Below are 25,813 nucleotides of genomic sequence, written 5' to 3' on the forward strand. Positions count from 1 at the left end.
TGGTTAAATACAAATTGTTACTATGTAACGCGCAACATTATTGTTACGTAACGCTACCGCAATTTGTGATAATTTAAAAGAAGGAAAAAAAAGAAGAAAAAAGAAACCATTGTTAATTTATCGAGTCACTTGGTGAAGTTCCACGTATTTTGCAAGAACTCTTGTATCCTCTAACTTTCAAAGCAAATTTGTTTTAGCGTTCGCGGATATCCGATTCATCGTTCATAAGCAAACTCCGATATTCATATTTCAACAATCCGCTCTTTCGATTGGAACGAAGTCGACTTATTCGATTCGTTCCTCGGACATTTCATTCACGAATCGTGACTTGGCTCAGCTACCGTTCTCCGTGCGTTAACTCTGATTTATGGTGAAATCTTTATCAGGTAGATATCGGTGCCCACGTGTTTCAACTATGGCTCTTTGAGAACAGACTTTACAAGGTTTCCATGCAGATATTCCCATGTGTCCGCCTACAGTGCGCTGTTCTGTTCATTGTATGCGTCTCGTCGCATACGCTGCAGACTGTAGTCTATAGACGATCGATAGATTTCTACGTTCTACGATCTTGTGCCAAACGGGAGAGTCGCCTATGGGACATCTTGTTATGGCATTTTAACCCGTATACAGGCAAACAATGTCCTTGTCGTTTTTTTTTTTTTAATTATTCTTGACGATTTTGCTCTTGCTTCGTACAAATGATAATTTTGTATTCTGAATTTAATCTTTATCTCATTTGATCTTATTCTTCTCTGTATTCAACTTTAATTTGAATGTTAATCCGATCTTCCGGATATTCTAGATACTATGTATTCTTAAATCTTTGCTTTAGTTTAATAATAGCGATATTCCACTGACTGAAAAAACAGTACGCAAGATGTAGCGTATTTACGAGTCACAGCTAAGTATATCCATATTTCAAATCTCCCCGGTTTTTCTTCCTCGCGCGCTGTTATTTTCGTCGTTCGTCGGATCCAATCTGCGAACAACCTCTACGTTTCTTCCATTTCGTACTTTCTCCGAAGTGCAGAAAAATTCAGTTTCTCGTCAGTCGCGTCATAAATCATTTTCTCACAAACACAGTTTACAATACACAAACAATTTTGTTTACTTGAGCTCGTGAGAACGAAAGGAAAAATGGAAATGTCGGTAACGCATGACTCACGGAGGAAATGGGACACGACGCGCGATGTTTAAGTTCACGAGACATTATCTAGCACGGAGCGATGCCGAGCAAATCGATCGGACGAGTTCACGAGCGCCACAGTGTCTGGCCCGTGCCCGTTCACGGACACGTAATAACAATTATATCGTGACAACCTAAGAAAGATCGAGGTCACCGGCAGACAGGCTACGATCCTACGAACCGTCGATCGGAATACGATCCGTGTTCGCTCGTGATCGATCGAGAAGATCGTACCCTCCGCTCTAACGTTTACTGCTATTATCGATCGCTGATGATCGTTAATCGACGCGCTACGATCCTCGAAATCCCGACAAACGTGGTCTCCCGATCCTGTAAATTCTAACAGTCCCGTAATTTCGCCATAAACTATTAAAGACCGTAATTATTGCCGATCGATGATCGATAGCTGTTTATAGTTACCGACTTTCGATATCTTCCTACTAGTATCTGTCTGTAATCAGATAGAATTTCTAAACGATACATTGGAGTGTACTATGAGTTTGAAAATCAGTAAATATATCTTATTTGTACGTATGGATTTTTTTTTTCGTAATTTTTAATTTCGTTATATAACGTAGAAATATATACGGCGCACGTGCGTGGGCGATCGTTATTGCTCCGTTTCGGTGTTCACAAAAGTAGTAGCCGACGGCCAAACGATAGCTTACACGCGTTTCATTCAGTCGGAACAATTTCTCAAAGTACACGCTCGCGCGTTCAAGTATCGAATTGGTTGTCGTTTCGAAAGCCAGGATAATGATACGGTTCGGTGAAACACGAGGAAAGAGAGTCAAAAGTTGTACGACTATCTCACCGTGGCGTGTTTCTATGATAAACCAAGTCCGTAAGCTGCTACGTATCTGACCGGACTAGATGCAAGGTCCTGCCTAACGCGTAATTGTGCGGTTAACGGAGAAGTTCCGACCGGTTTGTAATTAGACCGCTAATGAGTAAGGTTACCACCTTAGCTTTTCGATCGCTTCCTTCCTCTCGCGCAATCTATCGCAATCTGTTCGTCGAACCGCCAAGTGATGCAAGACTCGTCTGTCCTGTTTAAATAATCCGTGGAAACGGGGCCTAAGTTGGACACACGGTATCATAGTTTTCTTCTTGTCAGAATTTGCTTAGTTTCTAGTTCTCATCTTTTGGTTTTCTATTCTCTTTTGAATATTCTTTGTCAAGAGGTGAATCTTCGAAGAGAAGATTTCTTTCTTTTTGTAATAAAAATCGTTTTACAATCGGTTATCGAGGAAACACTTGTCGAGATCCATAAATTTTCTACTTGACTACGTTGCAAACCGGTAGACGCGAAGGCAAGTCGGTCGTTAAATTATACAGACGCAAGAATTTCCGATAGGAAACAACTGAATGCACTCAGCGTGCTGTCCGCTTTGTATAACAGGCCTCGCAAAATGGCAACGAGATTATGGTTAATTAGCTGACCCCGGGAACGGTAGGGTCATTACAGTCACATATGCAGTCACGTTTCTGGCAATAATCGTTAGAAGAAAGAGAGGAAATACCGTGAACACACCGTATCAGATTAAACAGCGTATAATCTTTGCCGTATTTTTATACTTTGTTCTTCTTTTCACATCGTTTTCTTGCGTACGTTATGAAACTTGGTTTTAATCGTTCTCCGCTTAATCGACCAGAATCGCGCAATTTACTGCTTAATGTCTGTCTAATTAAAATAGCGATCGTGCTCGACGGTCTATCACGGATATTATTATCGAGAGGGGTTAAACTTTTAAACGCGTGTGTAGATCTCTGCGCGAAGAAAAATCGTGACAACGTACGAAGCCATCCGTCGCGTCTGTCTGAATATTTTCGAAAGTGAAGCAGGAAAAAGGTCAGTTCGTGGCTGGTTCTAAGAATCGTGTCGCACCGTGGTCGTTACTCGTGCCTCTGTTTACTGAGAGTTCGCTTTTACAACCGTTAATTACCACCGTTGTACTCGTATTTCGGCCCGTTCCATTTCACGTCCTTCGTCTATCTTTCTCCTAGCTGTGTCGGCCGTTTTGCATCCATTGTGCAGCCACTGCTGCGAGTAATTGGTCCCCTAACTTGCAACTATTAGGCCTTGCAGGTATTAGAATGCGCTTCATTCTCTCACGATTAGACAACTTGCTCTAGGTTAGGTAATAGTAACGACGGTCGTTGCTACTTAGGCGCTGATCGAGAAACATTTCTTCTTCCCTCGGTGAACGTTTCTCGGATGTAAATCGAGCTTTTTGCTAGATCGAAACTTTCGATCATTAAGTTGAAAGAAAAGAAATCTTGTTCATAGTTCAGTTGCTATTGAATTAACGTAGCAACTGAAGGATCTAGCGAATTTAAAGCTGTGTAGTTGGTTACTGATAAAGCCAAGGGAACGATAAAGCGTATTCGAAACAGTACTTGTACGAGTCCCGACAACGACGTGGTAATTTACCCAGTTCCATTCTTGGACCAATTCCTTGTGCGTGTTGAAACCTTATCACGATATTACTTGTGCTTAATCGCTATCGGAGTTTTGTTACGAGAATTATACGTCGAACGGTTGCGTTCATTTGCCTTCACGGGCTACTAGAGAAACGTCAGCTACTAAATCTACAACCGGGTCACTCTGCCAACGTAATACCGGAGTTAAGAGATTTAATCATAGAATGGTAAATGGAGCGTCGAGCTGCATCAGGAATTCCATTCTCTCCACTCTCTAACTTCGTTTAAAATTCAAAATTCTGAAGCCCCTATAAGCATCTACTGTCTCGAAACCTTTCATTCAAAACCTTCGACTTCGAAATATCTTACGTATTTACTAATTAAAAGACGATTAAGGCAAAATATATACAGCGGAATTAGCGCATTCAGTTTATTGTGGCAATCAGCAATTATTAGATTTATTCGCAAATAAACTTTCAGCTTTTTATATTGTAGCTATGATTCTTGCAGCGAATATACTCTATGGACGATCGCGTTAAAAGTTAAATGCTTTCGCGCCTCGTTGGGAGGTAAACAAAAGCATGATGAATCAAGGGTGTTCGAGGCACGAACAAGTAGAGAAATAGGATAAACGAAGGGAATGCGAATCTTGCGTAGCATGTGGGGTTCTAATTTTACGTACGGATGGGTCGTCTTTCTCGATTCCACCTAACAACGGCCGCTCTAAAAGCAGTCTTTTGGATAGAGGCGTGACTACGCGCCACGGTTCAAATATGCTCGTAGGTTCGCGTTTTTTCCACCGTAATATTCGTGGCGCTGTGGTCAACGATCGAGTTGCGCCTCCGAAGTGGAGGCTTTCGAACTTCGTGATGAAAGTTTCCTTTACTGTCGGTATAGCGGAGCACTGACGCGTCGGTAATCGTTGCGACAGCCGGCAAACATGCTATAGCGACGTTGCATTTTATCGAATGGGCGCCGTTTCTATTCGGGATCATTTATTTCGACAGGGGAAAAGGGATCTCTTTGATCGGACCGACTATTCCTTCGTATTACGTGTACGAATATCGTAACCCAGATCCAATAAGATGATTTAAATTTTATTTTAACGTTTCTAATTTTTAGAATTCAAATTTTCTAATAGATTAGACCATAAAGTATAATCATAAGCGCGTGCAATGTAAATACAAGACTTTGACATAGCAACCGTTGAATCGAAGATTCTTTTAAAGAAAGGAAATACTTTTATATCTAATCGCTTTGTCGCATCAATTTACAAAGAATGCAGCATCATTTTTATCGAGATTAATTTAATTACGAAAACATGTAATGACAGCCAGGGAAAGACTAAATTACGAGATACGATATCAATTAAACGTTTTAAAGACTGCAAAGAGTAGTATAATCCCAATGAGATCACCGTTACGATATTCGGGTAATTATCTCATTGTTGCGATTTGAAAGGGACAAGCGTATGTCGGACGATTCGAGTTGCGCGTTTCTCCCCTCGGAAAGACTAATTGCACCCCTGCGGTCATCGGACCACGACACCTTAAACATAGCGGTTTTTCCAGCCGGTTTACGATTGACAAGTGTCCACGAATGATTCAATTAAATTTCTCCCTGGGGGAGGACGCAGTCGATCGATCCGCCGTTCCATTACAAACAAACACGTCGGACATTCTCTTCCTTTTTCGTTACGTCCCGCTGGCTCCGTTACGATTGGCAAACATCGAAAAGAAACGGCGCGTAGAATCGTTCCTTGCGTTTGTTACTTTTCCAATTTTCATCGAGATTAGAACCGTTCGTCGAGGCAGTTATTGAATTTCAAAAACCCCCACTGTGTTTTAACCGATTTAAAAATAGTCCGTTAGCCATGTAGATCGACTTTTACAATTCGTTTTCTTTTCTGTTTGTTACAGGTGAGTCCATTGTATCAAATTTAACGATTCCTGCGTGATCGATGGTTAAACGATGGATCAGACTTTCACCGTAATGGGGTATGCATTCAGACGTTCAGGTAAACCCTGGCGTAAATTCTAAACGCACGTTTTCTTTGGACATTAAGCAAACAACTTAATCGAACAACGTGCAGCTACGCGTGTTATTATCATGGCTGATGGAAAAAGTAAAAGGGACTGGCGTTGTACGATCGCGCTTTCACCAGGATCCTGATATTTAGAGACGCGTTGGCGCGAGGATACGTACGGTGAAAATAGCCGCTGCGGTATCGGGCGGCCGTTTGACATTTATGCGTTTCGTCCTAATAAGCGTAACGCAATAAATACTCGACGGGATGAAACCCACCAGTGGAAACAAATTGCAATACGCGCGCGCGACTTCTTCTTCATCTTCTTCGTGCCTGCTGGCAGCAGCCGTAGCAGCCATGCAGAAACTTATTACGAAAATGACCCGTAACCGTGAAATAATGGTCGTGTCTTTTGTAACGCGAAATCACGAATGTGATTCCTTGTTTCCTACACGTGTACGATCCATGGATTTCGTCTAGGAGAGCGAAGGTCGGGAATGAGCGAAATGATTAACTGTCAGAGATAGATATAATTTTTCCTCGTTTCCATTGGATATATCATGGACGATAATCGTTAGGTCTATTTCTTTTTATCTAGTCAATGTTCGAGTATACGATCGTGGAAAGCGATACTCGCGCTGTTTTATCTATTTAATTATTTATTTCTCGATTTAAAATATCACGGGCAACAGCAACTAGATCTATTACGTTCCTTCTTTTTTTTTTTTTTTTGTTCTATGTATGTTGAAGAAAACGTGGAAAGCGGTATCCATATCCATTTTATTTATTTATCTATCCCATTTTAAAATACCACGAGTAACGATCGTTACATCTATTACATTTTTTCTACCTCATAATGTTTGAGAATAAATGAGATGATCTCTTTTAATACGAAATATTACGGTTAATAATTATTTATAGATTTTTCCTATTTTAACGATATAAGAAAATACGTGGAAAGCGGTATTCACCCCGTTTCGATGCGTTGCGCAGAGTTTTCTCTGCGTTAATTGGTGTCAGTAACGAAATTCCTATAACGCGAAACTTTTCCTTTTAATGTTATTCCTCATGACGTGGTTGGTATTCATAGTACACTACGCTTTAATATTCATTAATTATAATCCAGCGGTCTATTCGAAACAACCGCATAACCATTAGAATTCTAATATTCGATAATTGATTGCGGACGGGCAATCTATAGCTAATCGATCTCTCGCATTAAATTCAGTCGTTCGTAAACATATTGCAGGAAGAAAGCAGTTTCGTTATTATTCATAACCCTAGAAATTAAGGTCGCGTAGCATTATTTCAATAAGACGACGTTCTGTGGATCGTTATTGGAGACGGACGTCCGCGTCGCTTTCTTTTAGCCATTTCGCAGACGATTCATAGAGAAGCGTCGCACTTTTTAGAAACCGCGAAGCATATTTTCGACGTTGCATGAATTTTATGCGTGTCGGAAAAAGCGACTTTCTCTCCTGGCCAGGATAAAAATGTGTTCCGTTCCTTTTTTCTCATGTCATTAATAACAAACCGCAATGGTCCACTCGTTGAACAGAACAAGACGTTAAATCTTCGTCTGCCGTTAATTATCACTGTGCTACGGAGAAACGATTAATACCTACAACCATGGCAACGGTCAATTAACCTTAATTATGTTCGTTAATTGCTACGTTACTCGGACTTGTAGACTCATTACTTCGGCTGTTTATTTCTATATTTATTTCCATGAATATCGATATCAGTCACTTTTTGCGATTCCCGTATCATCGTTTGAGAATGTTTAGTTTCGCTTTCCTCGATTTCTCCACGAATTTATCCTAAGGTTTTAATTCGAATCGTGGAAGCACGGAAATTATATCGGCTACCGTTACGGGGATTTTGCCTTTTTGTAATCGGACGGCTGTTTGTACTACGAGAAAGCGAATTATTTTTCTAACCCGGCGTCCTAGATTCGAGTTTAATCGTCTTCTTTCTCGTATATTTGTGTTCCAGCTTAAACGAACCCGATTGCTATCCAAACGTCGGGTTGAAACGGGTTCTATCTTTTTCTCACTAGTTCGGCTCCCCTATTTCATCGGCGTTAATCCGACTGTAGTAATTTCTGCTCGTTAAAACGGTTGCAAGCTTTGCTCAACGTAGAAAAGATCCTGGCGACGATCTTGAGTAAGGAGAACCGCTATTTGCGACAATTTCATCTGAAAGCCTTTAATGAAGTTTGTTGCTCGTTGTCAGATCCTATGTTCAATGTTCGTTTCGTTTAATTAATCTTACGATGCAATTAATGGAAGAATTGGAAACGGTTAGGAATTAAAAGCTTTCGCTGTTATTCTGGAAGAATTTGTTTCTCGGACCATTTTATATCCAATTTCATTAAACGTAGAGGTAATTGAAAGCGATCAATTCGATACTTTCCACAGAAAGTAATCCACCTCAAAGAAAAAATATTATACAGGGCTTTTTTAATACCTAGTAACACAGCTTTTATACACAGCTGGATTCTTTCTAATTTCAAGCAAACAGTTTTCCGATAATCGTTGGCAGAATTTTATTATGCACAAAGCACTCGCTGATTTAATTAATTTATGTAGTTATCTACTAACGCTTATAAGCGCTGTAGGGTGTACTCTATTTACTTGTTTTACTGTTACTTTACTTCGTTAACAAAAGTGCAAAACTCAAATGAGAAAGTTAAAAATGAAAAATATGCGAGATGTATAATTCAAGGATAAAAAGAGACCAACACAAAACCAAATATGACACGTGCAATCTTATTAATCGCATTTCTTTACTTTGTAATACGTACATTCGTGATATATTCTCGGTATCATTGAGTTCCTTTGAAAAGCAGTTGCGATAAATCTTTCATAGCGTAATGTCTGTATACCTTAATCAATCGCTACAATCTTTTCTATATTTTTCCTCTTTATCGCCTTTTCATAATTTACATAATATGTAATGCCTAGTTACATTATAGCAATAACGTTAATTTTGACTCTTCTGGCATCGATCGGTAACAGAAAAAAGAAAAAGAAGAAACAAAACAGAAGTTGTCATAAAGATATTGATCGAAATCGCACAAACCGTAGGATATATAGAGAATAAACATGTCCGGCCATCGGAACACTTTATTCTTGGTCCAGGACAAACAGCAGCATCGATGTATCGCGATATAAGACGCGCTATAAATTTCGATGAGAACTTATATCGAAGCTAACCGTATCTTTTGCCGCGATAAGTGTGACAAAAGATCGGGCATGCACGGGTACCAAGGTAAGTTTCTCTTCTCGGGGGCTGGTGGATTCGAAGTCCGTAAATCACACAACTCGAGATCGTAATCGATCGATGGAGGTCCGCGCGGATGGAACAAATTGACCCACTTAACGATCGTTTCGTTTCAGTAGTATCGATCGCGAGGAAGTTGTATAGTAGCTGGTGTTCGAGGAGAGATGCCGTTTTATTGAGACATTACTCATTCCTCCCGGGTTGCACTTGTTACGTTGAGATGCACTTGCCGTGAAGGATAGAGGGCGCGGTCAAGGAATGTGAAGATTCCTCGTAGAAGCAGAGGCGCGCTTTTGATTAATGGCCCGGCTGGGTAGTTTCTTGACTTTACGCTTCACGTGCCTATGAAATATTTAAGCGCTCTCTTTTCTCCGCTTTTCTTGTAGCTATAATTCTGGATAGACTTGCTTACCGTGGATTTCAAAGTTTCTTGCTCTCTACTTTTCTCCCTTGGTTCTGGTCACCAATCTGAACGATACGTTTGACATGCACGTCTACTCGAAACGACAGTAACGACGACGCTCTCTAAGTAAACCGTCATAATGAACCCTTCGCGTGTAACGAGTGTCATGCGAAATCAGGTCAGTCCTTCTGTGCAATCACAGATGAATCGAACATAGGTAGCGGAACGTAGCGATGTGAAACAGAAATTCGTTCGTCCGAACCCCAACTGGCTTTGACAAAACGTACCGTAACGATTGATATATTGCATCCATTCCTGTCTTTCTTCTTTCTTTCCCTTTTTGCGTCTTTTAGACGGCACGTCGGCTCGCAACGTTATATTTCTTTTCTTTATGCAATTCGATCTATTAACAGACAATTTCAAGTTAGACTCAATCGATAATAGACGGTATTCTTGCCCCTATTTCAATCTCCTAATTGCACATGCGCCGTGAAAGCATTCACGAGAGATAGGTCACCGTTTCCATACGACACGTACGTGTCTCGTAACAGCGCGGCTCTCCTTTCTCATACTTCGATTCGACCGACTAAATCGTTTTCACTTTGAGGCTGTCCACAATCGACACCTGACTTACCAACTTCTGACAGCAATTCCCTTCAACTTGTCGCGTGCATTGGATATCGATAATATCGCGGGTTGTCGGTTCTCGCCAAACGTTTGTTAGTTCGTGCAAAGGGAGAAACACAACGGTACATAAAATAAAACGGAAAAACTTACCTAGAAATTGATTTCACGGACTTTGAACGCTTGTTTGCACACGATGTTGTTTTACAAAACCAATGCGCAAGCGAAAGTTGACGTCGATGGAAAAAAAGCCTATTTACGTGTGTACTTTGGTCTTGATGCATAACATACGTAATTGATCGCTACGATTTCGTATTCTCGTGCGTTCCCAATAGCTTCGAAGCAGCAAGCTGGTGCGTGAAACGCGTTCTCTTTTCGCTCTTATACGCATTCCGTGGAATATATTCCGATGAAATTTTACTTCGTTCGGTTCAGCTAACGCCTGTATTATACCTTCTTTACTGCTTGAACATGACCGTTCGTGTTGTGCTGGGGTCGAATACCGGTTGGTTATGGATTTTTTTTCTCTCGACGTATACCTTTTTCCGTGCGTCAAAACGAAACATGACTCGCGATCTACTTAAAATCGATAATATTCCACGGTTCAGTCGACGCCTGGCTCCTCGTTCAACTTACAAACGATAGGTGTCGGTATCTCAGGCACGATCCGAGAAAACATTGTTACGTTGTGGCAACTTTCGAAAGCATCTAATTAGTTATACTTTCAGCAAGCATCGTAACTAGGACAGTACAATATGGCAAGATTTAGGAGGGTGTACAACTTAGCACGCACGTCATCGGGAATCTTATTTTATAGAGGATATCCCAGTAATCGTGGTACAGTCGGAGGAGGAGCGATTTTACGTGAAAGGATAAGTCGAAAATGTAGGATAACATTTTTCATACGACGTATTCACTTCCAAGAAAGCGGAGTTTGAAAATTTGTCAAGTATAGTTGAACGTGGGTAATTTTGGATTTAATAGGGTTGAATAATTGACGAGGTTATTCTACATGTGGAAGCAAGTGAAAGGTGTCGAATAAAATATTTTCGTAGAACGATTCGTTTTCGATAAAATAAAATTTGAAGATTTATCGTAATTAAACATAGTCGGCCTAGTTCTTTTCTACACGAGGCTGTAAACGGAAAAGATTTATTCTATATTTTCGATTTATATTTTCACGTGGAATCGCCTGCTTGCCGACTGTACTATGATTACTGGGATACCCTGTATGTGTCTCTCTGTATATGATCAGCTGTTGTTCGTATTTCTATTCGGTTGCATCTCACGTATGAAATAAGGTTCATCGAAGTTATTTCGTACGTGGCGATTTTCGAAACTGGGACGGTGTACAGCAACAATAGTGAAGACTTTTAGATTGTTCTAGAGGAGATTCGGTTTCCTCCTTTAATCTGGTTATTTCGACATTACACGAATTGCCAATCTTTTGGGTGTAATATTATAGGATAGAATAAAAGCTAAGTAGTTCGTTTAAATGGAAATACACTACTTCAAATAACTAGAGAATTATTATTATGAATATTTTTATTGGATCAACCAGGCACATAGAAGAAAACCTTAATTCTTTTATCTATGTTAAACACGAATTACATTATATGTACACCTACAAGAATCAAAACCAAGTAAAATTAATTTATGTTTAGAAATTTTCAATTTAATTAGAAGTTTCTGGTCAGGAAACTATTCTGCTAACACGTTAATATAATATTTCCCCCATCGCATAACATCTACGATCTATCCAATATATTGCTAAAACCGCTCCGAAAAACTTATTTTCCATCTCGCTGTAACGTAGCTTATTCAACACTTAACTCCCCTTCGAGAATACCCTCGTAAGGGTGACTCACTACAGTTCGAAACTAAGCTAATCCAATTGCTGCGTAAGATAGCCATTCCGACCTACCGGATCTACCAAATTCCCCTATGCGTCTGACTCATCCACGGCTAGATCTACTTAACGTATTCTAACAAAGCCTCTAAACTTACAGCGCCCTAGTGGGTCATGTTTTATCGTTGGTTTCTTACGAGCTGGTCGAGACTAGGACGTTGCCACCTAACCATAGAGCTATAGTGCTTGTTGATCATTCTACAAACGTCGGAACTTCGTATCTTTGATATGCAATTAGGTCTGCGGACTAACGAATGATTGTTTTTCGTCTAATCGTTGAATGGTGGTTTGTTGTTGTATACTATCTTTGTTGCTGTATACTTTAGGCTCTCGAACGATGACAAAACGCAGATTAAACGCACCGTAATCCCCTTCTACGAGCTTAGATCCTGACCTCAGAGTGGTTATCGTACGCGAAGAACAAACGAACGTTCATCGCGAAGGTCTGAACCGCCGATCGTTCGGCACGAGCGAGCATTGTTCTCGACCTTGCGTTTCTTTAATCGCGTTTTTCAACAGGCTGCGCGAACATAGCGTCCTCAGGTGGACGTAGAATATTTTCTTTCAACTATAGACTCGACACGATCGGTATCAACAGTCCTGTTCGTGTTTTGTCTGACCTCAAATCCGATCCTCCCCAAACGTTTCTATGTGATCGGATCGGGCTTTGGTAGTGTTCTACTTTGTAGAGATCGTTTCAAAGAGAAAGTCCCGTCGAACGTTTTATTCTATATGTATAAAATTAGCAGTTCTTTTTTTTACTCCTTCCCCGCCAAGTTTGGAACAATAGAAGTCAGCTAGTAGAAACTAGCGCGTTGTAATGACAATGGGGGGACGGCAGCTAGGCCCGAGAGAAAGATACGGATCGACGGTGTCAATAAAGTCGGATATTATCTTTATGCTTCCCCGTAGTCGTAACAATGCCTCTCGTTCGCGTCGTTAGGCGTATTTCGCGGGTTACTGGGACGTGCCGCGGTCGTAAAGCCGTGCACGATCGGGACTTCCGCCGCGATTAGCCGGATCTTTTCCTTCAATTGCAAAAATTATTCGGTTCGTGGCTCGTTTGCGCAACAAATACGTTTCACAATCCGTGACTGTGTCTGCCAGCCCGTGTTGTTTCGTTCGATGCGCCGGAATCCCGTTTGGCATTCGAAGTACGATTCGACCGCCGAATCGCGTGTTTCCGTAGACGCGCGGAGCCATCTTTATCGTCCTGGACAAGAGGACATCGTTACGTCCTTCGTGCAATCAATTTGCCCGCATAGTCGAATTTTCTTTCAACGTATTCTCGACCAGACAGTTTTCTCTCGAAATATCTTGGATCTATCGTTTCGAATGTAGGCCAGATCTGGTTAAGAAATCTGCTTCCCCTGCTAAGACGACGTTTTTTATATTAGTCCTTGCGACCTCCCTGAAGTTTATGTACATGATTTTTAAGACTCTTCTCTCGGTTTAGCATCGTGGTATGTTTTTCGATAGAATTCTAGCATCTAAACAGGATCGTAACCTAGTTGTGGCTTTTTATAGGTGGCCATCTTTTCTGCATGTAAATATACGCAGTCGTTACACGTATCAACCCCTCTACTATTTAAAATACCCCTTACTTCGTTTATACCGAACGAAACCCAGAATCCAAGATGAAATTAACGAGAAAATCAAGGTTGCTCTAAGTTTATGTTTCGCCATTCTGCAAACGTTTCGCAAATAAACCGTTGTTCCAAGGGTTGCGTTTACCGCAGTTGTCGTTGCATTAAAAAACAGGGAGAAATGTGGGAGTTCGGGGAATAAATTCGGATCGCCCTCTTTCCTCAAGGACGCTGTCGCGGGTAAACAAACGTTCACGCTCGGCGAAGATGCCGGTTCTTCTCTTTGGACGAGGGAACGAATCGGTGACGTAGACGTGGTCGTATCGACCCTTGTTGGTCGGGTGCTGGCTACCGTCACCGTGGCAACCCTCGCCCATTTCCTTTTGCATAGGAGAGACCGTGTACCGCCAAGACGTCGCCCCGTATACGTTTTAGCCACGCAACTAGAACAACGTCTTTCCGACTGGCTTCTCTTCATTAGCGGCTAGAACCATCGGGCGCTCGAGCACACTCGCGATTTTCACCAGGCTTATCGCTACTACTCCACGGTACGTTGAATTTTTCCTCTCGAGGTATTCTTCTATTTTCCCTAGTTCTGTTCCCCCATGCGGAAATGTTGAATTGGAAATCTGACTTTGGAATAGAAAGGTAATTTTCTTAGAGAGGTCGAGATGTCAGACACTTCCTAATAGTCTGGTTCATGGTTGGTTTCAGGTAATGTAGTGAGGTTGGATTCTAGATAGGTTTTTGTTCGATAAATACAAAGTAAAATAATGAAAAGTGTACTTAAGAATGGGTAGGATAGCAACGTCTCTGAGATTAATTGAATATTTTTAAAATTCTCTGTCTTTTATTGATCTTCTCAATCTTCTCTATCTCAATCTTTGAGCGACTCACTTTTCCAATCATAGAATCAATTATCGCATCTTTATGCTGTTAAATACAGTGGTTGTTTGAAAGTAAACATTGTTCAATCTTATTTCAAATCAGAATGATGAAATTTTATTTTATCTTACATAAATCCGGAACGATAATTGCCGATTGTGTATTAGGGCATGGAGGAAACGTATCGTTACAAGAGTTAAGAATGTCATACATACTATATATATTCTTGCTACGTGCAGTCAAATTTCCATATGACGTAAACACCGCTCGTTATCAATAATCTAGCACAGACACTCTTATTTCTCAATCAGTCGTCACCCGTGCGAATTCTTGATCTCACGGAAAGCGATAATTTCCCAGGAGAGGGAACCTGCCAAGTAAGATGCAGGGAGATAACGATGCAGTGAGATAACGATAATGAAACAGACAATGAGTAATCCGCCACAGTCAGCAGAGCACAGAGAGTGTACTCGTTTTCTAGCACACGATCATCGTTGGAGTAAGCGAAGAAGAATGCGTAATTCGAACCTGTTAATGATTAATATCTCGAACGTGTTGTCGAAGGACGATGGATTATAAATTCTATAGCACCGCTAACGAAGTACGAATTACTACATTGCTTTTGTAGCAGCTGTTCGATAAAGATTACGATTTAACGGGGTAGCTGAAACGATCGCAATTTGCCAGGATGAACACGGAATCGGCCCGATGATCTCTCTAATTGAGTCTCGAGCTTCACCAGTGACCCGTATAATCGGTCGATGATTATTTATCGTCGAGCCACGAAGGTAGCAGAAAATGTCGACCGTGCCGCGGGCAAAGCATCCATCTACAATCAGATGCGATCCATTATTCACGACATTGTACCCCGATCTATAGTACAGTGTAGCCGAACTTATCGTTCGATGCATATTGCAAGTCTCTCGTTCATTGCCTCACCCTTAGCTGGTTTCTTCGCAAACGTCCATGGGAATGTTTCACTGACGTTTCTGACTGCCTCGTACATTGTTCATGCACGTAAAAATGCTCCCGTGTAATACTTGTTTCAAGAAAACAGAGGATAAGTCACGTCAACCGCGTTAACTTCTTGAGATTACCTTTTCCATTGAAAACGTGGAATAGGAAAGAATACACGAACCAACTTGAGACGTGATTTTATTTCGTTGTATATTTTAAACATACATATGCGGGATTGAGAAATTAGGTGTATGGGTGTGATGACTCACGCCACTTCTTTTTAATAAATTTGTATCAATTCTCAGATATTTATCGATATATGATGCAATTGCTCGGCCAATCAGGCGTTTCAAACTTATCTCCATATAAAGGAAAGTTCGAAGGAAAGAGATTAAAGAATAAAATTTTGCTGTGCTCGCTGGTCTAGAATCTAAATTTACTGGCTCGAAATTTTGATTGCAGTTGCCAGATCCATTATAGCAAAGAAGCGATATTTCATCCTCGAAACAGTGCCAAATTAATACAATTTCAAGTTGCTTGTTTCGCGATTTAAATTTGTTGGAAAATAACTGTAAGGAATCTATAGAATAATAAATTTTATTAGATAGAACTACCTTATTATCTTTTCAAAGTTTTCGTTTATTTGTCACAAATAAATTTCATTTATGAATCAAAATCGTCAAGATTATGACTCAATTTGCTTAAAGAACTTTGCAAAACCTGCGCGTAACCAAATATCCCTATAGTATTAAAGCAGCGAAACGTTGCAGCGGAAATGCGCGTGGATTATTATCACCCTTGAAACAGGCAAAAGTGGGTCGTTGTTTCCTCTTCTTTGACGTTCGACGTGATCGAGAATGTAATTTAGAACGATGCTCCTAATTGCTTCCGATTAGGCTGTCTCTGTGAGACACGAGAGCCCAGCCCACGTAGAAAGACGGGATTTAACGCACCACGACATTGGTGTACGGAGTGGAGAGAAACACAGGTGCAGCAGGAAGTCGATAAACCGTCCTGCACCTGTGTGTATTGGGTTCGAACGTGAAATCCGAGTTCGCACGGTCCTTAGCCAGGTCGAGTCAATTTATTTGTCAGTCCTCCTGTGCTTAACAGGTCGCATATGTATCGTGTCTCTGTATTGTTAACCGTAATATCGATCTATCCTCGAGCGTCACGCAAGATCCTCGTCAAGGACTGTCGCGGATTCATTTGAAAGTATGATATTAGCCAAAGCTGGTTATCGCGATCAACGATCCAATGACCTGGCAAAAGCGGTTTAACTTAGTCGTAATGGAAAATGGTGAACAATGTGAACATTAATTAATAACGCATTTCTTATGTATTTTGAATGTTATAATTTGCAGGAAAAGAGTTGACATTTGAATTTATTGACATATGTCCAGTTATTTTTCTGAACTAAGGTATTTTGATTTTAGAAGGTATCCAGTCAGTCATTAGAGTCCTCGTACACTGTATAAGTGGCTATCTTTAATATTTAGCTTCAAATAATATTATAGTTATTTATTAACCTACGAAGTACCAATAGTTATTTCATAAAAATATTCAAACAAATAGGAAAAACAAGTTCTTGCGTGGTCTCGCTATTTTTAACTTTAAGTTAACCTTGTTTTGTCTTCTTTCTTTGCAATATAGCATATACTAATTTCATGGTGGAATTTGATGAAATTTAATTTAATTAAAAATTATTGTAGACTGTACGGAGACTAATCGTGAGTGTTTCGTGACTATGTATACTATGTTAGGAATTTTTATTAGGTAGACAAATTACTGTGTGACCGCATCACTTAGACATTCGCTCTACTATATTCCAAAATTCTGGAGCAAATGCCATGTCGCACCTCACAAAGGGGGACTAAATTACCTCTCATCTATCAATCGAATCTTCGATATCCAATATCTACGAGAGTGACTTCCAGTCACTAGTCATTTGCATAATCTCATTCGCACTTTCACTGACCACACACAGTTTGGATATCTATCGTAAATCATCCGAAAGCTGAATAATGTCAGACCAACTGCATTCAACGACTCTTAAAAATGTATCGTCACTGACATATACATACCTACATATACAATTTTGATAAAGTCTGCAACTTTAGACTTAGTCCTTATCAGTAACTCGCTCGTTCAAATATTAAATGCTCCGATGACTAATATGTTTTGGCGTTACCGTATAAATTCACTTCGTTATCTTAAATTAGTATCGTGACTCAAAATCGAGGTAGAGTTAGTCATCCAACGTTCGAGTCGTACAAAAACATTTCGATATCGATTCATCCTATATCGAGGGCTTACCAAGCGTCGATTTCATTCTCTGGGAAAACCTACCCGATAAATTTGAATTGGAAAATCGTTGAATCTAACAGGATTCATGGTGATTGAATGGAGAAACGATGTCACGGATACCACCGAGGAAACGGAACGCCTCTGCGCGTGCGAGACGAATGTCAGGAGCGCGAACGACGATCACGCGTTACTTTTAATAGAATGGGGCGCGCATCGGCGCGCACGAAACGGGAAATTGACGGCGGCGTGCGCGTACGCCTAGAAAATTTATGGTAATCCTGTGTCAGTTGCTGTCACGTTTCGATTTTTCCACCCTCGTCCTACATGTACGACACATCCTTCTGAATGTTTAATACTGTTTTTCCCTCGAAGCTTCTCTCTCTTTTTTTTTTTTTTTATCATACAACGTCTTTTTTATCGTTGTTGTAAGATCGTATTATGACAACGCTATCGTCCTATGTATATATGCGTGGGATATTTACCTTGAATCGTATGTAAAACAGCAAACCCGAGACAAGTCGAGACAAGTCGTACGAGTTATTCGTTGAATAGTAGATACACGTGTGTCTAATGAAGGGCTGGGCGATTCCACTTAAAATAATTTGTATAGCTTTTCGTATATGTTTAAAGTGGTTCATGGGTAATTGGCCACTTGTGTAAGACTTTCCTGGACTAACAAGTACACGCGTAACACGCATCCTTCCGTCTCTCCAACAATGATGTACAATTTGCTATGACCCGGTGATGTAGTTGATGGGAAGCCCCCCCACGTGTGAGACCAGCACTGGAATGCAGCTTGAATAGCTGCGTATGTGGTCGCTTGTCAACCTTAATCCGTTTATCAGCATCCAATTTCTCGCGTAAAGAGAAGCGATACATTTTTGAGCGAGGCTACCAGAGATTTTAAATAAAGTGGAACAATTTATATAATCAGAATTTAGATAGTGATCGATGTAATCCACAAAATTTAAAATTACCTGTATATAGTTGAGATGTTAAAACTCAACGGAAAATAGCAAATGATCACGCCTTAAACATAGCGAAATTTTACAAACTACAAATTAGAAGTTACTATCTAGTAAATTCTCTTGTCTAACAATAACAGGTTTAACAATGAAATAAAGATTTAGGAACGATTTTTATAAATCATACAAATAGATTGATTGTTTAGTTTGACATAAAATTGTGCACGCGGACGAGGACTGTGTCTTTTTATTGAACTGTTACGAACAATCGTGGCTGGCCAAATGTTGCTTATGCCGATGACCGACACGTATTGATCTAACTTTCTTAATTCGAGAAACTTGCACCGACATCGTGCTATTGTGACTCAAAGTTGACAGAGAATTCATCATTCAACAAACTCTCAACACCAGACGTTTCTAAAGTAGACGAAATTTTCTCAAGAAGTGAAACGACATATGGCGTGATGGTAGCCAAACGAAAAGAAGCCTGTAGAGACACGTGGCGTTAATTAAGTCGCGGCGAAGGCAATCGAGTCTGAGCCACGACGCACGAAAGTCGAGGAAAGTGGACGAGAATCGCGTGTCGTCGTCGTCGCGCCTCGTCACGTGTTGTAATGCAAACGTGAGGCAAGACTCTCCGTTTCGTACGCTCGAGACATCTCGTCTCGAGATCGAGCCGTGCCCTCTTGTCTCTTTTCGAGGAACTCCGAACGGAGCGTGTCCGAACGCGTGCATCTTGATTTTCTGCGCCGCGTCGGTCAGCTTTCACTGCCCTTGTCTACTTTTCGCATAAAATAATCCATCAATTATATTTCTACCATGTCTATGTGAACTTTCTGTCATCAATTAACGTAGACGAATAACTTGCAGACGTGTCGGAATTATCGATTCATAACGAATGAATTTTGCTATTGTAGTTTCTTTGGAAAGTTCATAGCGAGATTTAGGGAACGTGTATTTGTAGGTATTTGGGAAATTTTACGATCGTTTCTCCGAAAAAGCTTGTCATTGTCAGCAATAAATTTCTCGAAGTAGTTTCTACAGGCTTCTCGACTATTCAGCTTCCTGCAATGGAAAAATGTTTTGTAAAGAGCAAAATATGGATAATATGCGATAAATTCTCGATGAACATTGAACATTTTTTACAAGGTCTTTCTGCCTGTTGGAAAATACCATCGATATGGATCAATACGAAGATTTTCCCTTTAATTGATGCATTTCATGTCCAACTAAAAGCAGTACATATCCGTCAATCAATGATTTGCTGGTATGTAATAGGAGTTGAATGCTCTCTACTGCGCTTTTATTTTCTATTTATTTTATTATATCTATTTCCTGCGCAATACATATCTGTCTTGTAAAATACTAATGAAAGTAAAGCTTCATAGATTTTTCCAAGTATTTATGTATATGTGCTGACACTTATAGCCAACGATATACCTGTGCATAATAAATAATCTTTTTCAGCTTTTCTGAACTGTACAATACATGGGGTATAATAAAATAAACCGACTGTAAAAGACAAAAGGAACTTTCGAGCAATAAAATAACTATCCAAAGAACAAAACGTAGTTAAACACAAAAGGAGAAGTGCTGTTATTCACTTGGCGAAGCGCGTAATTCGCATCCTTTCACGGGAGTCGCATTGATCTTTAGGCAAGGAGCAGGTATAGGACGAGTCGAAGCGTCACGTCGGTCACGTTTTCTCTTTCCTCTTTCTTTCCTGTCCCTTCCTTTTTCTTTTTCTTTTTCTTTTCTCTCGCAGCCCGTTTACCCTGTGCTGTCTGTAGGCGTTAAAACGCGAGCCAAAGGATACCGTCGATCGATCGAACCTATCATCTGGGTCAGCCTCGCGCCACTCTCGCGCCACGTGTACACAGCCCTTTTTATTATCCTCTGCGCTCTCGAACTCGCCGCATCTACACGCTGATATCACAAGCTAACGAACTTACCCGGAGATACGGTGCGCGATTAATCAACGAACTCGAGGAATCTGCTCGATTACCTTGTAATTAGTTACGAGTCGCTGTATCCTGGAATTAAGAACCGAACGTGCTTCCATTCGGTAGGTCCGTTTGATCGGTCAGAGATCTTCTAACGGACGATGATCGAGGATTTTGCAGTGTAGGTTGTGTTATGTTCCGTGAGATCCACGGCTAATGGGGAACCAGTGTTTCGCAGGCGCAAGAACACTGCCGGTTGCGGAGTCGTAACGAGACGATACTCCTTGTACTATGGTATAATTACGCGGAGCAACTGTTATCTATGGCTTGTAGTTCGGTGAAAGCCTAAAAGGGGTAGACAACCTCGGTCACGCCTACATCCTGCTCGGAATGTTTGCGGTTTAACGAATTATTTCATTCGACTCCTATGCATCCGGCTAGATAAATTTCTGGGCAAGCGAAGTTAGCGAAAATCTCTCGTTAAAATAATCATTAATTTCCTGGAAAGAGGCCAAAGCTTTTAATTTGATGAATTCTACGATATGTCGAGCTCGAGTCATTATCCTTTATTCGATAAAGAATATCGTGTAATACGACATACAGGGTGTCGTAGAAGAGAACGTGAAAACGAGCAGAAAGCAAGAGAGAGAGAGATTTTAAATCGATAAAAGCAGAACAGAAGTTAAGGGCGAAGCGCACGAGAGTCGAGGAAATTTAATCAAGGAGATGGAACTAACGAGCCCTCTACTTTCTTTCGATCCTTTAATCCTTGCTGAAAGAGAAAGATAATTCTTGTGTGTCTTAGTCAAGAACTGAACAAGGATCTTTCTTGTTCATAAAGTGGTTAAATATGGCCGGACTTGGGTGAAACCGTTGTTGGGATTAAGGTAGATCATATTGAAAGCAATACCCGATCGTTGCTACCTTGTTGTCTCGTTTATCGTTAAACTTTCTTCGAACGACTTGGAGTACACAATAAAATGTATAATTCAGTTCCCTTAAGCGCATAATCGGCCAGAATATGAGAAAGGAAAGTTGATCGATGTTTTCGATTTAAGTTAAAGACTTTCGTAGATTATTGGCCGGTTATTTATCGAAGCAATTCTCCACCAGCTACCACCGTTCGCGTAGAACAATTTTCCATCCACTTATTCCCGCGGCGATAATCTTCTCACCGGAGGAGAACATTCGCCTCGATCGCGATGGTTCGACTTTCGACGAGAGCAACGAGATACGCCAGCCGCTGACCGGACGAGATGCGATACCGCGGATTAATTCGCCGAGATTAAAGACACACGAGGACGATTGTTCGTGTTTCTCCGTGTATGTGCACCCTCTTTAGATTTCTAAGAAGGAAATACACTGGTGCTCATTGTACACTTCATTTCTTATTGAAACGAGAAACTGTAACGCAGCCGCCAGCAAATCCGGTGAGATTAGCTTCGGAAGAAAAGATTACACACCGCGTCGAAAATATCGATTATCAGATCGATACCACAACAAACACCATCATCGAGTTTCACCTAACAAGTTCACAGGGAGTTATAGCGAACGTTAACACTATGATAACCGATTGATGATGCTATATGTAGTATCTAGTATCATATGAGTGTTGGCTATGCGTACGATACATTCAGCGACTCATGAAAGTCATTGAACACTTATAGAAATCTTCTTACGGACCTAAAAACCACATTTACTCAACCTTTAACGTGAAAACTATAAAATTTGAGATTAGCTGCTCGTCATAGTGTTAAAGTGACTCGAATCAACTAATGTTAGTTAAATAATGTTAACGTTAGGTTAACTAAAATTTGCAGAGAGAAAAGTCCGGATCAAATTTCTCGAGTTTCGACGTTATCATAGTTTCTTTGACCTTCGTCCAAGACGAATCTTTCTGCAGACTCATTTAAATTCCTCTAAGCTTCATTCGTTAATTTGACTCGAAGGGGAGGAAAATGGGAGCAAAGCGCAGCAACGATTCTTCTTCGTGTCTGCTATCAAAAGGATCTTCGTTCGTATCTTTCGCCCCCACATAATGTAAGATGTAGGGGACGGTCGTGCTTGTTCGTGAGTGGAAATTAGAAGAGTGCATTTCGTGTAACGAAATCTAGCCCTCGTCGTGGATTTTTCACCCTCGAACGTTTGATTCCACGTTGTTGTGTTGCTTATATCCGGCAACCTCCGGTTCTTATCTCCTCCCCAAGATCTTTCAACGGGTTCGAGAGGCTCGACACGCCGTGAAAGATCGTTTTTCCTTGGCCCTGGTTGCTCCACTTTCGCCGACCATGGTCGATCGTTTAATTTACAGAGATCCAAGAACTTGCTTCGCGGAAGCTCGAAGCAAGGAGAAAGAGAAAAATATATGAAAATGGGGGAGAAAAAAATAGAAGAGTGAAATAAAGAAGTTGGTGAAGTCTTTTTGGTCATGGGTGTCTTGGTACCTCCTCTACCCGAGATATTTATTACAGCGGAGCGAAGTTATTGCCTGCCGAAGCCACGATCCTCGGCAACGATCATAGGAACGAAATTATTTGCGTTCCTTTTGCGCCTTCCGGGAATCAGCGAGGCACGACCCAATTCTCGTTGATACATGTTTCGCCTAGTCGAGTTAGGCTCGTATTGGGCCAGATTCAGCATCTACAAACGAATTTATTAAGAACTTGGGTACAAGTGTTATATAGAATCCTGATAGAAAATTCTAGGATCGCTAGACTGTGGCTATTTATGCATCCATAGACGGTATGAAACATGGAATGCACGTAATCTGCGAAAGTATAGAAAATATCAAGTTACATCTAACGTGCGAAACAAGCCTCCGATTAGATTCTATTTCTTTAATTACGCCCATAAATGTATAAATTTCTTCTTTACATCGATCTCGTTTTTGAAACAAATGCACTTTTTTCGTCTACCCTGTCGCCACTTTTGTTTATTGCCAAACCGTTGGATTCCATACAGGGGATTTTGTTGCGTAGGAGAATCGGTCCGTAGAAATGGATCGATCGTAACGGAATTGGATAACGCGTGGCAGCGTTTCAGTTAACTCCCTATAATCCCGATTAGCCAAGTAGACACTATGGCTAGCGTGAGTGTGGCGTTGGTAAGTCGTGCCAATTCGGTCGGTTCTTACGATTATCCGAAGCTAAGCGAGCCCCCCGTGTTATCGATAAAAGTGGGTCGATCAGGCGGGGCCATTGATTTTCCTTCGTTTCCTTTACTTGTTTTTGAATTTCTTCTTGATGATTCACGCGAAAATCTACGACTCGTATGAGTCGATTAGCAACGGAAATTGTTGATTACTGGAACATATCCCCGGCCTGTTAAACCGTTCAGATCGTATCTTTTGCCACGCGTGTATTACGCCGCGAAATTGACTCATTTATCACGTGGAGTAGAGAAAGAAGAACGCGCGCGCGCGCTAACGCGACTCAACCATTGCGACTCGCGAAAGAATCGCATCGCAGATTGCGTATCATCGTGTTGCCACTGAAAAACAGCTCGCGTCGCTTTCACCGCGTGCCATCTGCTCGTAACACGAGACCACGTACATACGTACGTCACGGCAGATTTAAACGTTTTTTGTTTTAATTATTTTCGCGTCAACCTTAATTACGAACGGTCTATGGCTTTGTTTACCTTGGAGGCTGCACGGATTGGCGTGTGGGCTGGATTCTAATCCGAGTAAACGCAGATTGCTACAATGTTTCGGAAAGAATCCGAGGTTGCGACGTTTTCAGGCTATCGTTACGTTTTATACGATACGTAGTTACACTCTCGTTCATAAATAGTAGGACTCCTACCGATTTCGAACAAAACGGGATACAATAGAATTCCGTTTATCTGCATCTGTTGGAACGAATTTTAGTTTCAATCAATTTAATTAATACTCGATTAATTGAACTATCGTCGATTGAATCCATTTGTCTGAACGAAAATTATATGTACGAAAAATGATAGATAATGGGAAAATGATATACTATGAACTCCAATTATTTAAAATGTTTGTTCCTCGACCAATTCAGACAAATGGAATTCCACTATAATTAGACAGGTTAGAATTATAATATATTCATACCAGACACATGATTCAGAATAGTCAGAAAGAGATTTGTCAAAATTACTTGGAAGAATTATAAGAAAATACGCGTTTATCGCATTTCTTTCTAATCCTAATTTACTTTTATAGGTATCGTAGTCTGAGGTATACTTCTGAACGGGAGTGTATGTATAAAGAAGATCGTGAAATGTGCGTGGAAAGCGGACGCAATTGGAAACGCGGTTATGACACATCCTCGATCACTCGTAGAAATCAAGCGTTCGCGTTATTAAAACGCTCGTGGCTATAAATAATCGGATCAGACATTAAACGATCGTTGGCTAAGAGAAAGTCATGTGTACGTGACGTAATTTTTGTAGGGTCCCTTTCAGCCGACACCTCGACGCGGAAGAGAACGTTTTTCTTCTATTAGATTTTTTTCTTTCCTTGTTTTCTTTTTTTAATGAGCAATCGGGATGATGATGCATGGTCAGTACCGAGAAGAAGGTCATTTTTGCGCTGCTAGTCTGATGGATTTTTGCACCGACTGGACGATCGTAAAAAAGATAGTAACTTATCCGAACGGTACACGAAACTACTTTTGGCTCATGGTCTCGGGGATTACCGTCACGTTTCGGTGTCCCTTTTCTGGACGATCGCGCGTATCGAGCATCACAATGCCGTAATATCATACACGCGAGCTGCGAAATAACGGGGACTCGCGTGACGCGCCAATTTAGCGATGATTTAATCCTCCGCGCCAACCAGTTTTCTATGCATTCCGCGCTTCTCGTTTGTCGGCGCGTAGCTGTGCCTTCGGATTATTGACATTTCACTAAGTTTTCTGATAGCAGTCGCTGTGCGAACCTTTTAGGGATCAAACCGATCAACTTTACTTTTTGCAAACTTCTCAATTTCATTATCTGGATGCCTTATTATTATTAAGCATTTCATAGAAATAGATTATTTCCTTCCATAAGTTTATTCGTTTTCCAAGAGAATAAAATAAACGTACGTAAATCCCAATAGAATTCTTAAAGTATTGTATCGTTCGACACATTTTCTTTACATTCTAATTTATGGAGTTAATCAATATACCTCAACGTATTACACACAATTTTCGCTACTTGATCCGATCTCTTCGAAACGTTAAAAGTATCGGATCGTACTGAAACTTTTCACAGTTTCGAACCGACCTTTGAACCGTTTTATCGGATATTCCTTCGCTCAGATCAAGCATTTTTATTTTATAAAACCATAATTTTACTAGACTC

At 40.7% G+C, this 25,813-nt stretch overlaps 1 protein-coding gene across 11 annotated transcripts in view; it reads left to right on the forward strand.

Moving 5' to 3' along the window:
- The window catches only part of LOC100648046 (MAP7 domain-containing protein 1), a 197,327-nt gene that overhangs the window by 29,319 nt on the left and 142,195 nt on the right, over positions 1-25,813 (forward strand). For 2 of the 11 annotated variants that reach the window (XM_048414401.1, XM_048414407.1), the window contains exon 1: positions 5,567-5,627. The exons of 8 other annotated variants lie outside the window; for them this stretch is intronic. In XM_048414401.1, the coding sequence (XP_048270358.1) occupies positions 5,582-5,627 (46 nt within the window). In that variant the 5' untranslated portion in view covers positions 5,567-5,581. Of the gene's footprint in view, positions 1-5,560; positions 5,628-25,813 lie in introns of those variants that run through there. One more of the 11 variants, XM_048414404.1, reaches the window with a different exon arrangement.

The sequence above is a fragment of the Bombus terrestris genome, chromosome 2, assembly GCF_910591885.1.
Source record: "Bombus terrestris chromosome 2, iyBomTerr1.2, whole genome shotgun sequence".
In the NCBI taxonomy this organism is placed as follows: domain Eukaryota; kingdom Metazoa; phylum Arthropoda; class Insecta; order Hymenoptera; family Apidae; genus Bombus; species Bombus terrestris.